The sequence below is a fragment of the Amphibalanus amphitrite genome, unplaced genomic scaffold (genome assembly GCF_019059575.1).
Source record: "Amphibalanus amphitrite isolate SeventyFive unplaced genomic scaffold, NRLGWU_Aamphi_draft 000297F_arrow, whole genome shotgun sequence".
Lineage (NCBI taxonomy): Eukaryota > Metazoa > Arthropoda > Thecostraca > Balanomorpha > Balanidae > Amphibalanus > Amphibalanus amphitrite.
In genome coordinates this window covers 180,290-196,348 of record NW_024881792.1, presented here as the reverse complement: position 1 = coordinate 196,348, position 16,059 = coordinate 180,290, and the positions used below count along the sequence as shown (strand labels likewise).

The window sequence follows — 16,059 nt, the reverse complement described above, 5'->3', positions numbered from 1 at the left end:
ATTTATAAAATCGAAATATTGGTTGAGTAATAGTGATCCATGGGTCCATATGCCGAAGATATCATCGATGTATCTTAGGTATATGGCAGTGACGTACCCAAGGGGGAAGCCACGGGGGCCAAGGCCCCCCCTGAGCGCCTTCGGCGCTCAGGGGGCCCCTCAGGCCCCAGGATATTTGTTTAAACACTGGATATAACGTCTTTTACTCGGAAGAAAAATTGATATTAAAGTTTCATTTATGTGCCCTGGGTACCCGAGGGGCCCCTGCACTGCCTGCAGTCATCCAAGGGCCCCCAGTTTCCTGGGCCCCTGGTCACCTAGGGGGCCTCTGGTAGCCGGGGGCCTGGTCTCATGGGGGCCCCTGATAGCCTGTGGCCCCTAGTCGCCTAGGGGGCCCTGGTCGCATGGGGGGGCCTCTGGTCGCATGAGGCACCTGATCGACTGGGGGCCCCTAGTTGCCTAGGGGGCCCTGATAGCCGGGGGCCTGGTCGTATGGGCCCCTGATAGTCTGTGGCCCCTAGTCGCCTAGGGGGCCCTAGTCGCATGGGGGGCATCTGGTCGCATGATATTGAGGCCCCTGATCGCCTGGGGGTACCTAGTCGCCCAGGGGGCCCCTGGTAGCTGGGGGGCCTGGTCGCATGGGGGCCCCTGGTTGCCTGGGGCCCCTGGGGGACCCTGGTCGCCTTGGCCCCTGGTAGCCTGGGATCCCCTGGTCGCCTGGGGGGCCCCTGATCGCCTGAGGGCCGCTGGTCACCTAGAGGGCCCCTGGTCGCCTGGGGGCCCCTGGTAGCCGGGGGCCTGGTCGCATGGGGCCCCCTGGTCGCCTGGGGCCCCTGATCGCTTTGGGGACCTGATGGCATTGGCCCTTGGTCGCCTGGAGGGCCCTGGTCGCCTGGGGCAGTGGGGCCCCTAGTCATCTGGAGGACCTGGTCGCCTGGGAACCCCTGGTCGACTGGGGGCCCCCGGTTGTCTGAAAGTACGCTTATCATCTGATTGATCCCAAATCATCTGAGTGGCTACTGGCTACTGGATATAAGTAGTGGCTGGAGTAGGCACTCATCTGAAGGAGCCAATATCTTTCACGGTGCCGGAGATATCACAGAAAAACAAAAAGGCTAAACTGAATACCCCCCAACCTTGGCACCAAAGGCGTCATTGGCTAACACAGGGATGTGGGTCGATTTGCAATCGCATTTCCTCCTAAGTCCTATTCCTCCAATTATTACAGAGTGTCCCAGAATTACCCAAGCATTTATTTTCTGGCTAAAAGTACAATTGCGCTCGATTCTTAGTGAAACATATGATAGCCGCGTCTACATAGGGCTAGTTGCCAGATAGTGGAATTCAGATAACGAGACATTTATTCCCCACTATTATAATATATACCTACATATCCGGAATTGGAGGATGTTCAGTAATTGAGGCGCTCGCTCATGAAATGCCGTGCGTTTCATGCACAATCCTCAAGCAAAATTATTTTTACTTTCCAATTTTCCACATTTTCTCAAAGCTTAGACCGTTACAGAGACCGTTTTAATTGACTTTGATGAAGTTGAACGCGAGAAATCACAACCAAATGCTACATTAGGTTGTAAAGAACTGAATTGCGTTTTCTCACACACGTGGCGTTTTCTCACCTACGTCTGCAGGAGAGACCGGACCCACTATGCCCCCCCCCCCCCACCATCGAAAGGTTCTTCATGACTCCCGGGGGCCCCCGGGAAACCTGGGGGGCCCCATACACTGTGGTGGGCCCCTTCGAAAGCAGGTGGCCCCCTCCTGGGCGAAATCCTGGGTACGTGCCTGGTATATGGCAAGTTGATGTGTTTCCGTGCTTAGCATCAATGACACTACAACATTCATAAAAAGAATTGCAAGTGGTTGTGCAATACGACTACCCATCGCGATTTCTTCGGATTGCTTGTAAATGTCTTTGCCGAAGGGAACATAATTGTTGTTTAGGCAGTGTTCAAGGAGATGCTGAATCTCTGGTTACGAGCGAGCGAGCGCAGCGAGCGAAGCGAAGTCTTTTCAATATAACGGGAAAATCTCAGTATGAGCGGCCCGGCCCGGCCTGTAACGCTTTTGAGAGGCTTGTATCTCAGCAACCGCTGGACCGATTGGCCTGCGGTCTTTTTTGCTGGGTAGCCACATCCCTTCTACCCCGTATTTGACTACTATTGATACACCTCAGTGACCGTCGTGGCACGTGCCACGTGAAAAGTCAAGGGTGTTCAAGCTGTTTTGCAAAAGTAGTGATTTTGAGAGGCTCATATCTCAGCAGCCGCTTGGGCGATTGACTTGCGGTAATTTTTGTAGGGTAGCAGCATCCCTTCTACCAAAAATAGGATACTCTCGATGCATGTGGGTCACCCCCAGTGCACGTGCAAAATACAACAATAAGAGGTGTCAAATTTGTTCCCATTTTAATAACTCGGTAATTACTGGGGCGATTTCGCTGAAACTTGGCATACAGGTAGGCACCCACCAGGCAATGCATTCCCATGTGTTGCGGTTAAGGTGCTACTGCACGTGCGCACGTGCAGGGGGCGCTTCAGATCTCGAGAACGGCTGGGCCGATTGCGCTCAAATTTGGTACACGGTTGGGAACCAGTTAGTAGGGTGCCATGCAAAAGTCAGTTTGGACCCCGTTTGCACGTGCGCACGTGCAGAATATCGCTTCCAGATCTCAGGAACGGCTGGGCCGATTGCGTTCAAATTTGGCACACGGCTATCGACCGGTTAGAAGGGTGCTTTGCGCAAGTCCGTTGGAAGTACCCTCTCGCCCTTCCGCACGTGCAGGGCTCACTATCTCGCTCGCTCGTTCTTCGCCCAAAAGGCGTTTTACTGGTATTGTAAGTCCATAGAGGTCTATCTTGGTCTGATGAGTTTGGATCATGCGTATTGCGTATGGTGGACGCAATCGCTTCTGCAGTGGGGATGTTTCCATACAAGCCTGTCCCGTAGCTCAGTTGGTAGAGCATTGGACTCCTGGTAGTGAGAGCCCGGGTTCACTTCGAGACGCTCCGGCGCTCGATATTTGAGACTCCTGACGGGGATGGTCTGCGGTTGGTGGGAGCGGCCGCAGCCAGTTGAAGTCAGTTGAGTGGGGCAGGCCGTGTCCGGCTTTGAAGGGCACGTTAAACTTTGGCATCTAAATTCTCCCGATACCCGGAATTGCGCGATCGGACGGTAGGGGTCGGGGTCTACGCAACAAGCTCTGCTTAGCGTGGGCTCCGGCTCTGTCAATCCGTCCATTCAAACATTCGAGCTAAATTTATAAAAAAACAAATTATTCACATCAACCGTGAATGCAATGGAGCCTGGTGGAAATCCGGTGGGGAACTGCCTTTTCAAACCATCTAGAAACTCGTACGTGTTGCTGAGGTGGGCAGGGACAAAGATCAGAAGCTGGGTGATAATACGCTCTAGAAACCAGGAGAGTTTTTCGAGGGGGTCTCCGCATGCTGATACGATAGGTCTCATGGGTGTATCGGCTTATGAGTCGTGGGTAGCCCATAGAGCTCAGCCGTGCGGGATTCGTTGGGTTTTATCGCGTGAATGAATTTGTCTGGGAGTTTTCTCTTGAGCGTACTTTGGATGACCTCACATGTTGCTTTATTCAGCTGTTTGATGGGATTTTTTGACACCGGCTCATAGTCTTTCACAATAGTTTCTGTTTTGTGTATGTACTCAGACTTTGTCATAAGTACTAAACCTTTGCACTTATCAGATCTTTTGATAATAAGGCCGTCATCTCCTTTGAGTTCTGCCAATGATGTGAAGTCAGTTTTAGAATGGTTTCCTCCATTGGATTGGTTATGCTTGCTTTACAGTCCCATGATCTTACTTTTCAACCTTTTCAGGGCGTGCTCTGTGATTGGTCCAGCTTGTGGGGCCTGTGTAGTGTCTGTGTCACTGAACCGTGGCCTAAGGGCTTCCTTAACATGAGACTTTTGCTCGCTGGTACTTTGGGTCCTATTGGTTTGTATTCTATCTTTGTTTTTTGCCTCTATTTCCTCTTTCCAACGAATTGAGAACGCTGTCCTTTCAAGGCCTACTTCTACCTCTTTTATACCGCTCGGGTTGCTCCTGTGTGACAGGACAGGGCAAAATTGGGTCCTTTCTCCAGAAGCGTTTCTAAGCTACGATATCGGTAAAACGTATATCGGTAAAACGCGAAGAATGATTCGCACCAGATTCATGGAACATCTTGGGGACGCTCGAAACAGTAAGCGAGGCACAGACTTGGGGAATCCAGGGAGACACCGGTTGGTCACGTGACTCGGAAACAAAAATCAGCTGATAGAGTGGCGGAATCGCTGTAATCAAACACGAATGATTCCGGACGATAGAGCGGCAGTATAGGAGTTTTCTTCACAACAGGCAAACATTGCAATGTTTTATCATTTTATGATCAAGAAACGTTCATAAACCATATATTTCTTCGATGATTACTGCCGCAACCGACGCGCACATATCGTAGCCAGCGCATAAAGCTGTGCTTTGCGATATTAAATGTAAAGAAAAACATTCTATATCTTGCTTCAACCTTCTACTTACGCTTTTATAATTACGTTTTCTTCACAACAGGCAAACATTGCAATGTTTTATCATTTTATGATCAAGAAACGTTCATAAACCATATATTTCTTCGATGATTACTGCCGCAACCGACGCGCACATATCGTAGCCAGCGCATAAAGCTGTGCTTTGCGATATTAAATGTAAAGAAAAACATTCTATATCTTGCTTCAACCTTCTACTTACGCTTTTATAATTACGACAGCGACACCATACGGCCTATCGACGCTATGCAACTCCATGGAGTGTCCGGCCGCACTCTTCCGAGTGTGCCGAGATCAGAGGCGGACCATCCGCGGCGGGGAGCATTCCGGTCTAGGGGTAAGATACTTGCCTCTAGATTCGGCCATCCGGGTTCGATTCCCGGGCGATGCACGTGGCATTGCCGCTACCTGACCGCTTGGAACAGCGTGAGAGTTCCGGTTAGCACCTTGGTCCACTGGATGTGGTGCTTAACCCAAAACCAACCAACCATCCGCGGCACGTCCAGCTGCACTGCCCGGTCGCTGGGAGGGCGACACCTAGCGCCGCTCTGGACGCTCGCTTCCGCGCACAACTAAGCTACCTGGCTACGCCTGTGGGAGGGGAGGAGGAAAACCAACAATAGTCTGATGAGCCAATGGAGTCTGCGAGCCGCGCCAATCAGCGCCCTTCCGCGCGCAGACGGGAGCTAGAGCTATTCATCTCCTTTCCTGTTTTCGCTGGTCCGCCAGTCACCAGCACCGTTCCGTACTCTCGATCGTAGCCATTCAGCCGTGTTGCCCTATACAACAACAGTCAGCAGCCTCGGATCGCGCCAGTCGGCCGCCAGAGAATCTATATTATCTATTTGCCGTACAGCATTGCAAGCGTTGCAGTGTTTGCAGCCGGGTGTAATTAGTAGTTGACACATTTTATGTTTTGTATCACAAAATTTAAAAATTCATTGAAATATATTCACTTTAATTTGCATACAGCTTTTGATTCTTGACGCGGATTGTTAGCCCTTACTACATCAAACAGCCAACGTCCATATTTCTGTTTCCAGAGCTGCAGTGCTGGACACCGAAAGTACATTATGTTCTAATAATTCAATCCAAAGGTACATAGATTTCACGACAAACTTCTAGGTTCCAGAGCAAGTATTTTCTCGCCAGAAGCGCGCGATTGATTGCAGCTGGCGCGCTCGCGATAACTAATATCGCGCTCGCCAAAACCTGCCGGTTACAGCCACTCACACCTTACTTCCAACCTCCGTCCCATTTATCATTTATTAGCATATCGAGACAGAATGAGACTACGACATAATCGTCAAATTACATAACACAAATTGCGGGACGTCATCGGAGAGCCCGTTAACCCGCGCCCTGCTGGGGGGGGGGGTGTTTGAACACCCCCCCCTTGTGGTTTTTCGCGAATATCTCAAAAACGGCGGCGCGGAGCGCCGCCGTTTTTGGTACACCTTATCATACATCAATTCTACACATGTTGTGAAAATTTCAGACCAAGGTCATTCAAGGTCAGGTCACCAGGTCACTTGAAGTGACCTCACCTCATAAAAACTTTCAATGTCTGTCATAGCTACACCGAGTGACCGATCGCTTTGAAACTTTCAGCGATTGCTAAGAGCAATAGCATGTACAAAATGTATATCTCAGAATTTTGATATCGATGACCTAAGGTCAGGTCAATTTTGCGACCTCCCCATTATAAGTCAATGGGAGAAAATTGAAATGCGCCTCTTTTGGATGAAAGACATTATAAACACTCCCAAACACCGAATTACAAGTGGTTAAGACGCACTGAACTTGAAAATGGTGTCCGTGACCCTTGTTTATGCCCTGAGGTCATCTTAGGTCACGAATGGTATCTAACAGTTTTTCGCAAATAACTTTTGATAGAGGCATGCTAGAGCGATGAAAACGCCTTAGATGTGTTCAGCTCGACGATACGGATCGACTGATATGCAACATGACCCTTTCCGGTCAGGTCATGACCTTGACCTGAGGTCAAATTTTCAAGTTGACCTTTCAAGGTCAAGTTATAGTTCATTCGATGCGTCTTGACGAGAGGAACACGATGCCGGTAACAGTAAGCTCGTACAAGGCTTAAGTCAAAAGTTATTGCAGAAAAACTGTTTTCGAAAAAATCGGCTATTTTTGCAGTTTTTGCCCCCTGCAGGCAAAACCGTTGCCGTTAGGTCAAATCTGAGAGGATTACTCAGAAAGGGCGTTAATAGGGCTATCGAATGCGCTTTTCCGCGGCGCTGTAGCTCTATTAGTTCCCGAGTTATGCGTGGGCTTCTTGGAAATTTTCGACATTCGACCTGGAAATCGGCGAAATTTTGCCTTCAATGACCTCTGGTGACCTGACCTTTGACCTGACCAAAAAATTGACCGAAGTGATTTCGTCATTATTTTTTACGCTCTTTCGAACATCGCCTTCCGCGTATCGCTACGTGGCCCAGGAGCCGAGTTACAAGGGGGGGGGTGTTCAAACACCCCCCCCCCCCCAGCAGGGCGTGGAAATCCAGGACCCCCAGCCGGGCGCGGGTTAAAATACCAAACCCCAATCTCGGCCAACACCGTTGGGACGGGGCGGGGGGGGGGGGCGGGAAGGGCTTGAAGCTGGGGGACGTATCGGCGTATCCTTCATAGACACGGGTGTTTCGCAACGCTGGAGCGTCGAGCCGAATTCGTCTCAATCGCCGCACTAATTGTATTGTATTGTATTTACGATCATGGGCGATCCACACATGGCGTGGCGATTACTGCGTCCCAGACTAGAAACCGGTAAGCGGCGTTTCAGTTACCGTGCGGCCGAGCTCCTAAACGACCTACCTCCCGACCTCTCACAGCTGCCACCCTCTAAATTCGCACGCGCTGTCAAGTCTCTGTGGAAAAACGATAGACCTTCGTGATGGCCTGAATTAGGCACTCGTCTTGTATATAAGTACATGGTATGTTAGAAATCGTAGCATATAGAGTCTTCCTGTGTGTGCGTGTGTGTGTGTGTGTGTGTTGTTGTTCGACTGGTCTCTGTTCCTGCATGCTTATACCCGACTCAGACTCGCGTGCGAATTTAGAGGGTGGCAGCTGTGAGAGGTCGGGAGGTAGGTCGTTTAGGAGCTCGGCCGCACGGTAACACAGGCTGCAGCGCTGCGTAGCGCGCTGCAGTACGCTGCCGTGAAACAGGGCCCAGGAGTCGGATGGTCTCGGCGGCGGCGGCAGCGGTGACGGCGCTTGTCACCGTGGAGCCCTTGAACGACGCCGTCAGCTCGAGCACCGGCGACTAGTGACCTGTAACAGAGCGAGTCGCGTCACGTCACATCGTCACCTTTCAGTCGCGACGGCCGTTATATAAACAGTTACTGAGAACATCACGTACCAGCCACGGCGACCGTCACATTACAGTCGCGGTGATTGTCACACAGCAGTCACGGCGACCGTCACAGGTCACGACGGTCATCAAATACCAGCCACGGCGAGTATGACTCATAGTCACAACGTCTTCTGTCGCACACTCAGTCATAATTACAGTACATTAGCCTGTGCATAAACATCTCATCCAAGAAGTCCAAGCCCGATTATTACCCGCGTGGGGCTGCAGTTTGGTGGCGTGCGGCGACCGGCCCGACGGTTCAACGCCGGTGCTTACATCGGGTCGATCCTGACTAGTTCAACTGGCAGCTCACCGACACGGACTGGACACCTGCAGTGTTAAAGCAGCAGAGACCTACGGAGAAGTGGGAGGAATTTCGCAGGATTTTCCTATCACAACTCGACACAGTGGCCCAGGCGTCCACAACTCGACAAAGTGGTGACCAAGGCGCAGCTGCGCCCCCCCCCCCTCCCGTTCACACAATTACTGACCTGGAGATAATGTGATGGTTTCTGGACAATGTGGCTTGATACTGGCCACCACACTCTGCAACTTCCTGCCAGGTGACGTCCTTCAGCTGGATCGAACCGCTGTCTTCAGAACCGCCGACAGCAACGAGCCTGTTGAAAGATAACATGCTCAGAACTAAAAAACCACAAAGTATACAATGGAAACGACTAAGCTGGCCACAGGCACGGTACACAACGGCGGTCTTTTATGCTAAGGAAGTTCCATCGCCACAAAAGATTGCAAATGGCTATGTCATAAAAAACTCAGATATCACATATCTAGTCTGATAATGGATACCTGGCCGCACGTCATGTGGATGGCAGCATGGCTTGAGCTGTGTGCTTTGGCATTTCCATGGTGAGATTGGGCCCCATGCATGGCGCTGGTGTTTCGTCTGCATGTGCATGTCTGCATCTACTGATCTGGGGTCCAGTTTCCAAGATCTCTTGAGCGTGCTGGGCTGCTAAGTTAATAGGTATATTACACTACGCCAGGGGGTGTCGAAGTCTAGTAGGAAAATCTGGCAAATTCCCTGCGTGACGTCACGTCGGGGATGACCGACGGCACCTTGCACTGAAAGATACGGCAGAACGGCTATTTTTGAAAAATGATTAAAAATACTTTTGTGCTGTTATGACGCATAAAACGCTTATCAGCATGTTCCTCATCATGTGATAAAGGCATATCCGTGGTCGAAAATAGCTGAGCCCCTCCCAATTTCCAACCACCGACCTCATAAGCAAAGGATGTAAGCGTAATCCTTAAGGGCGACTTTCCTATACATATCCGTACATATGCGTCCTTATGGAAATCGGGTGTGGCGATTGGCGACGCGCGCGACATCTGTGTGGCGACCAAGTGGCGACTGTGGCGACACCTGGTGGCTGCTTTTCTGCTGTATGTAGGCATTGGGGTTTTGCCAGATGTGGTTCCTACTGCTACACCACTATGCTGACCCAATACTAGAAAAGTTATTTTGCTAGTAAAAGGCAAGCAAATTGAAAGTTGATTTGTAAAATTGCTTATAAATGATTACGAGATAATAATAAAGAAATTTTGATTGAATAATTATTTAAATAATCAACCGTGAAACTATATTCTGGTAGGTTTAGTAGAAATAAGTCCGTGCAACCTTGTATTTAGGGCCTTGCACTACGCATTCGCGATGGTCTACAGTGATAAAATTGTGGTAAATGGATTTTCTCCTCAGTCATCTTCTTTTATTCCAACCCTTATTTCTCACTGCCGTTTGGCTGAGGCACCTTGAGGCTTGATGCAGAACGAGAATGCCCATGTCGTGTGGCACACCTTTGATGAGCGTCTGCCCCAGCCAGCATCTGTTAGCAGTGGCCAGGTGGCTGTGCATTAGCAGACCCCTCTGTCAAGCTGACGGCTCAGAAACTAGCAGGAGGTTGAGTGTGCATCCTACGATGGGTAGCTGCTCATCTATGTGGCTCTGTGACACAGGATCAGATCAGCCTGAGAGAGAAGAAAGCCAGTCAAAGCAGTTAGTAATGGGATGTTGCCAGACTGGCAAAATAGAAAGTACTATGCCACAAGATACAAAATCAATTTAAAGTTTTGTTGGGTTGGGCTCTTTCAAGTTTTGGCCCAAAAAGACTACAGAGTTGGAGGAATGATAGGAATTAGGGGGAGCTATTGGTATGGGCAAGCACCCTGGTACAAGTCATTGGGGCTGAGCCCATCCAGTGGACAGGGCACCCAGCCCCTGACACTGCACATGGCTCCGTGTATGCTCCTAGGGGAGCTTCCCACATGGTATGAAAGTGTCTGCCCAGCCCAGAACAGGGGGTTGAGGCATAGAGAAAGATTTCTGGTATTCATATAGCAGGCATCTCACATGCTGCCACCCATTTGTGAAGTTGCTAGACTCTTCAGTTCTTGAGACATTTACATAAAATTCACTTTTAAATCTAATCAAATACCTATTTTACCTATTTTACCTCTAATCAAAAGAGAACAAAACATTATCTAACCTGACCTAACCTTACCTACTAAACTACAACTTACGGTTTATGGTAAAGCTGGCGTCACTGTCAGTTGGTAGGGTGTAGGGTATAGGTTAGCATGTTAATAGCCAATAGGTAAGGTTAGGTAAGGTAAGATTGTTTTTAAATTTCAGCTTCCTTTTATCTACACAATTACTGGCTAGCGCTGAGGGTGACTCCAGCTTTATTGACACCCCATCAAGTCCGTCACCAGGGTGGTGTTTCACCGGTGATAGCAGCACGCTGCTATTCTGCTGACGTCACACTTGTGGTTGTGTTGGAGCAATGTGAATGGGGCTTGTTGATGTCTCCATGGAAACCTAATTTGACACATGTAATAGCAGTGTGCTGCTATCACTATCACCGGTGAAACACCACCCAGGCCAAACTCGCACCACGCTACACTAAATCTGCGCTGCACCAAGCCAAATCCGCAACGCACCAAACCCACGCCAGCTGAACAACCCCATGATGACAACATCTCGTCGAAATTGCCATGCTTCGTCAACTGGCCGTTGGGGTAGAGCAGACTACATACTTGGTAGGATAATTGGTATTAGTATATATTAGGTCCGAGTGGACAATTGTGACGCTGTTGATACAAATATGTAACAGCAAAAAATTTAGGTTTTAGGTTAGGTTAGGTTGTAGGTTTGTAGGTTTTAGGTTTTAGGTTGTAGGTTTGTAGGTTAGGTTAGGTTAGGTTGTAGGTTTGTAGGTTGTAGGTTGGTAGGTTGTAGGTAAATAGGTAAGGTTAGGTCAGGTTTGATTATGTTTTTCTTTTATTTCCAGGACATATAAGTATCATTTTTGGATTCAGGATGTCAAATAATGTAAGAATATGAAAACTTTATCTTTTCACAGACACTCGGACTTAATGTATACTTTTACCGGATGATTACCACAACTACAAGACAAATCATTCAAAACATCAACTACCTTTGGCCTTAGCCTACTATGCATTTCAGACCCCATGAGACCCTACTTTTCGGCGATAATTTCTTCAATTTTTGTCCAATTAGCTTGAAATTTTGGCAAACGATGTTTCAGCTCAAGCGCCAATTTTTGTCAATATGGTCTCTTAACAAAATATCAAAATTTAGAGCACTTGTCGTTGGCTCGTAATGTTAATCAGTTTTTGCACCCGGATAGAGGCTCGCTCGCTACCGCACCGGATTGGATAGGAGCGCTGGCCAATCACGTTGCGCCGGGCCCAACTAAACTCCGCCCACTGGCCGTGACCGGGATGGGTCTATGCCGCTTCAGTCGGTGTCAGCACCGCGGAGAGGTCGGAGCGGGACCACATACTGGAGACAAGTGGAAGCTGGCAAAGTTGTTCCGGGACGAAAGCCAAAAAAAAAAAATTATCTGTTTGAGGGCATTTGGTATCCTCTTCACCTTATTTTGGTATTTAAACATCGAACCAGCTCAGAATATTCAGAATGATCAAAATCAAGGCAGGATCTATTGGAACGGAACCGGCCCTATGAAGGAAAGATGGATAGACTCTTGGACTCTGAACATTTATTTAAGCCCGAGTTGCACCTATCTCATCGTCAGGTTGGGTCAGGTCACTACCCGATTACCTATAAGATCATGTGTAAGCCTGTGCTTAACCCAAAAATATTGATATATTTGGCAGTGCCAATAAATGTTTCTGAGGAAGGCGCAGAAAGCAACAAAGTAGGATGAAGAGTCTCGGGCACGGCCGATTGCCTGGGGCATCGCTCCAGCGAAACGACCGTATTCGTGATTCGTGGAGCGGTGCGGGGCGCCGGGTGGGGCAGAAGCGTAATGTGTCGTATGGTAGAAATGGCCTTTATCGCGGTGTCATGTGTGTGCTATATTGTTAAGACGTGCACAAAAAGAAATAGCAATGTGGCAGGCGGACGTTGGGCACTACACGAGAACGATCATCAATAAACTCGTATCTTTTTTGTAAAACTTAAGTAACAGTAGGTATGTCCTCAATGGCGAGGAAACTATCTCTAGGCTTTTACTTTTCATGTTTGCATTTCAACACACAAGCTCTGGGGGCAAAGTTAGTCTGGCGACCTCATCAACCTAAGTCGATGATCAAATGGATTAGTCCTGAAGGTGTTCAATGCTTAGTTGCACCGGGATGATATAAATCGATCACGCCGGCATACATTCCTAATCAAATTTCATATATCAAACACATAAATTGCATCATGTTAATGGTGATTCTGTTTTGCAATTTTGACGTAGTCTGACGCGATAGGTACATAATCTTACGCAATCATTTGAAATCAACAGCGTCTTTTATGCGCGTTTTTCACAAGCCCCGAATCTTGTGTGGAAATATATTTTTTTGTGACTGAACAAGGTGTACGTACATTTGTGATAGATACAATTAGTCGAGGGCTTCAGCTGGTGCGTTACTTATGCGCGCTATTTAGCTCATTCGATGAAATTACGGCTGCAACGCCAACTGCACGGCAGCTACGGTCCATGCGAGCCGCCCCGGTGCGACAGCTACTGCCCCGCCCGCTCCACGCAGTCGACTGACCGGCCAAGGTCACTACCCCGTTCGCCGGGAGGGCGGAGCTTAATGGTCACGTGTTTGTGACGTCACACCTACGCACGGATAGCCTCTACTCCACTGACGGATTTACGGAGCCGATTTTAACATTACGAGGCAACGACAAGTACCCTAAAATTTGATATTTTGTTAAGAGACCATATTGGCGAAAATTGGCGCTTGAGCTGAAATGTGCATTGTGAAAATTTGAAGCAAATTGGACAAATATTGAACAAATTATCGCCAAAAATTAGGGTCTCATGGGGTCTGAAATGCATAGTAGTTACCTTTTACCAATTTTGATTTGAATCTCAACTGAACCACAGAATTCAGAAAAGGATCTAAAACACAAAATCACCCAGCCTGGTGCTCGCACAGGCAAAATCTCAGGAAAAAAATAAGTTTTAAAAACAAGGTACCAAACCAACACCTACCTTCCATTATTTACAGTCACAGTGCCTTCCATCTTTACCTTACAAAATCAAATCAAATAACAGACCCCATTATAGAGTTCAGTGTAACAGACAAAACAAACAACAACCGATGACAAAATTAAAACAAAGGTGTTCTCCATCAGCAAACGAAATGCCGTTCAACCAATCGAATGCAAAGACACGCGTCTGCTAGCGACAAAGGTATATTAGCAGCATTTATAGAACAGTGGACAAAGCACAACTGAGGGTGGTCTGCGGTTTTCAATACCGAAATTCGTAAATTTCCCAAGTTCATCTTGTTTTATGACTCATCAAAAGATAGAGAATTCTTTTATGTTGATTATTCAGTTTGAACCAGACACCGACATTGTCTTGTTTTTTAGTAATATTCCATTAATTGTCATAGTGTTACCTTCAGCAGAATGGAAGATCATTCATTCTAGACCAAAAAAATATACCTTACATCTTCGAAACTGCAATGAGATATGCTGAATTTTAAAGAAAATTGAATTCTCATTTTGATATAGATGTTTTAACCCTAGAACGCCTAGGGGGGGGGGTTGTATCAACCCCCCCCCTGAGGTTTTTTCGAAGTGCACGCTAAACGGCTTGTCGTAGCGGGCTGAAATTTTGAACGACCTCTGGGGCAACCTTTGCGCATCTTTTGCCGAAAAAAAATTGATCGGGTCATGTCAGGTCACGGAGTTATGACGTCATAAGAGGTACAGCCTCCGGCCGGATTTTTACAAACTGAGTGCCAACGCCCGAGGTTTCCTGCCGGTGGTACGGGCATCGGTTGATGGATCGTGATGAAACTTCCCATGCATGTTGGGGCAAGTATTGGCTATCATATGGTATAAGAAATTTGACCGGGTCAGGTCAGGTCACGGAGCTATGACGTCACAAGAGGAACAGCGTCCGGTACTATTTTTGAAAAGCGCCCGAACTACTATTTTGCTAATTCTTGTCACCTCAATGGGAATATGCAGCAATATTAGCTTCTATAGGGAGCAAATGGACCTCCCAAATCCAAAAATACAATCAGATTTCAAAAATTTAAATTTTGATTTTTCGAATTTCTGCCGCCGACTGTGACCTTGCCGACTTCCGGCGCTCCCAACGCGCCATTTTTAGAGCTAGGGAAACGAAATACATACCAAACGATAGAGAATTGATCAAGGAACACGATAGTGAAGGTTTCAAGTCGATATCTCCCACCGTTTTGCCGCAATCGCCGCCGAAAGTTGAAAAAAGTCTATTTTTCCGAAAATTTGACCTTTGACCGGTCAAAAGTAGGTCAAATGTTGACCTAGGACCAAAAAATATACCACCAATCGCGAGATCTCGTTGAGAGCAATCCGTTGGTTTTTTCCGCTAAGCTCTACGACCTTCCGTTTCGAAACGCCAGGGGGGGGGGTCGTAACAACCCCCCCCCCTGGTCGTTCGTGTTATGAGAAATGGCCTGGTCGTGCGAGGGTTAAGAGCATATGCCTAACAAGTTTACCAAATAGAGATGTTTTTGTTCAGGAGTAATCGGTTCCAAAAAATATAAGTTCGAGATTCGTAAATACATTTCCAAAATTTTCCAAGATCATAGCGCTTCAACATTTTGATAGGCAGTAGCGTTAACAATTTTGTAAATTTTGGTAAATGTTTTAGACACCGACATAGTCTAGTTTTGGAAAAATATTACATTTAGTGGAACAGGGTGACCAAGGACACCAATGGCGGTGGTGCATTCAACATCAACTAAATGCAGTTCCAACGCTTAAAAAGCAACAAAACTCACATAATCTGAAAGAAAATTTAATTTTGATATTTATTGACCATGATTGAAGCCCCACATCACTGAAATTACTCGACAATTCAGGGTAGAGCAGGTCCGGTATGCTGAACAGCTCAGAACCATGATAATTTCGAAATTGAATGAAAGAGTGTCGGCCTTTGATATTACTTTTTGTCCTTCAATTTCAATTTTTGATTGTGAAAAATTAATTTTGTCCATGAGCAATCTTTGCGTTTTAAGATATATAATTTTTGAAATGGCGGAGATAGCCAACAATTTATTTTCGTTAATGCTTCACAGGTTCATACATGACGTGCCCTGTGATCATAAATCAAAAATATATATACAAATCATAAAACTCATCGAAATTTGTTGCTTAGTTCTCTTTTTTAGACTTAAAAGGTCAGCTGAAAATAGTGGTCAAAATACCTTAGTGTTGTAATTTCGAACCGGTTTTACCTAGTTCTCTATATACCGTGGGGGAATCATGTACTTTTTGAACACTCGACCATACACATAGTCTTTTGTGAAACTTGGTAGGTATGTAGGTAGGTAGGTAGGTACCACATAACTTGAAATTACTTGACGTAATGACATGATGTGGAAAGTGAAAATGATACCTAGGTATTGATGGAAATTTATGGACTTAGGTACGCTACAAGAAGATTGAATTGGTCAACCAATTCAAATTCAATCTACTTGTGGAGTAAGTCTATAGATTTTCATCAATAGTTACCACTTACCATTGAAGTTACTTGCTATCATGTTGATTTTATACATAAGAACCTCATTCATTTTATTTGTATGACATGTTTGAATGCAATTTTCTCAATA

At 47.1% G+C, this 16,059-nt stretch overlaps 1 protein-coding gene across 1 annotated transcript; it reads right to left on the bottom strand.

Annotated features, from left to right (window-relative positions):
• Window positions 1–7,684: 7,684 nt before the first annotated feature.
• Window positions 7,685–13,533, bottom strand: LOC122387767. Its single transcript, XM_043378215.1, has 3 exons — window positions 13,440–13,533; window positions 8,436–8,564; window positions 7,685–7,862 (listed from the first exon to the last, which is right to left on the bottom strand). The coding sequence occupies exons 1-3, from the start codon at window positions 13,469–13,471 to the stop codon at window positions 7,685–7,687; spliced, it is 339 nt and encodes a 112-aa protein (XP_043234150.1). The 5' UTR covers window positions 13,472–13,533.
• Between the last annotated feature and the right edge of the window lie 2,526 nt (window positions 13,534–16,059).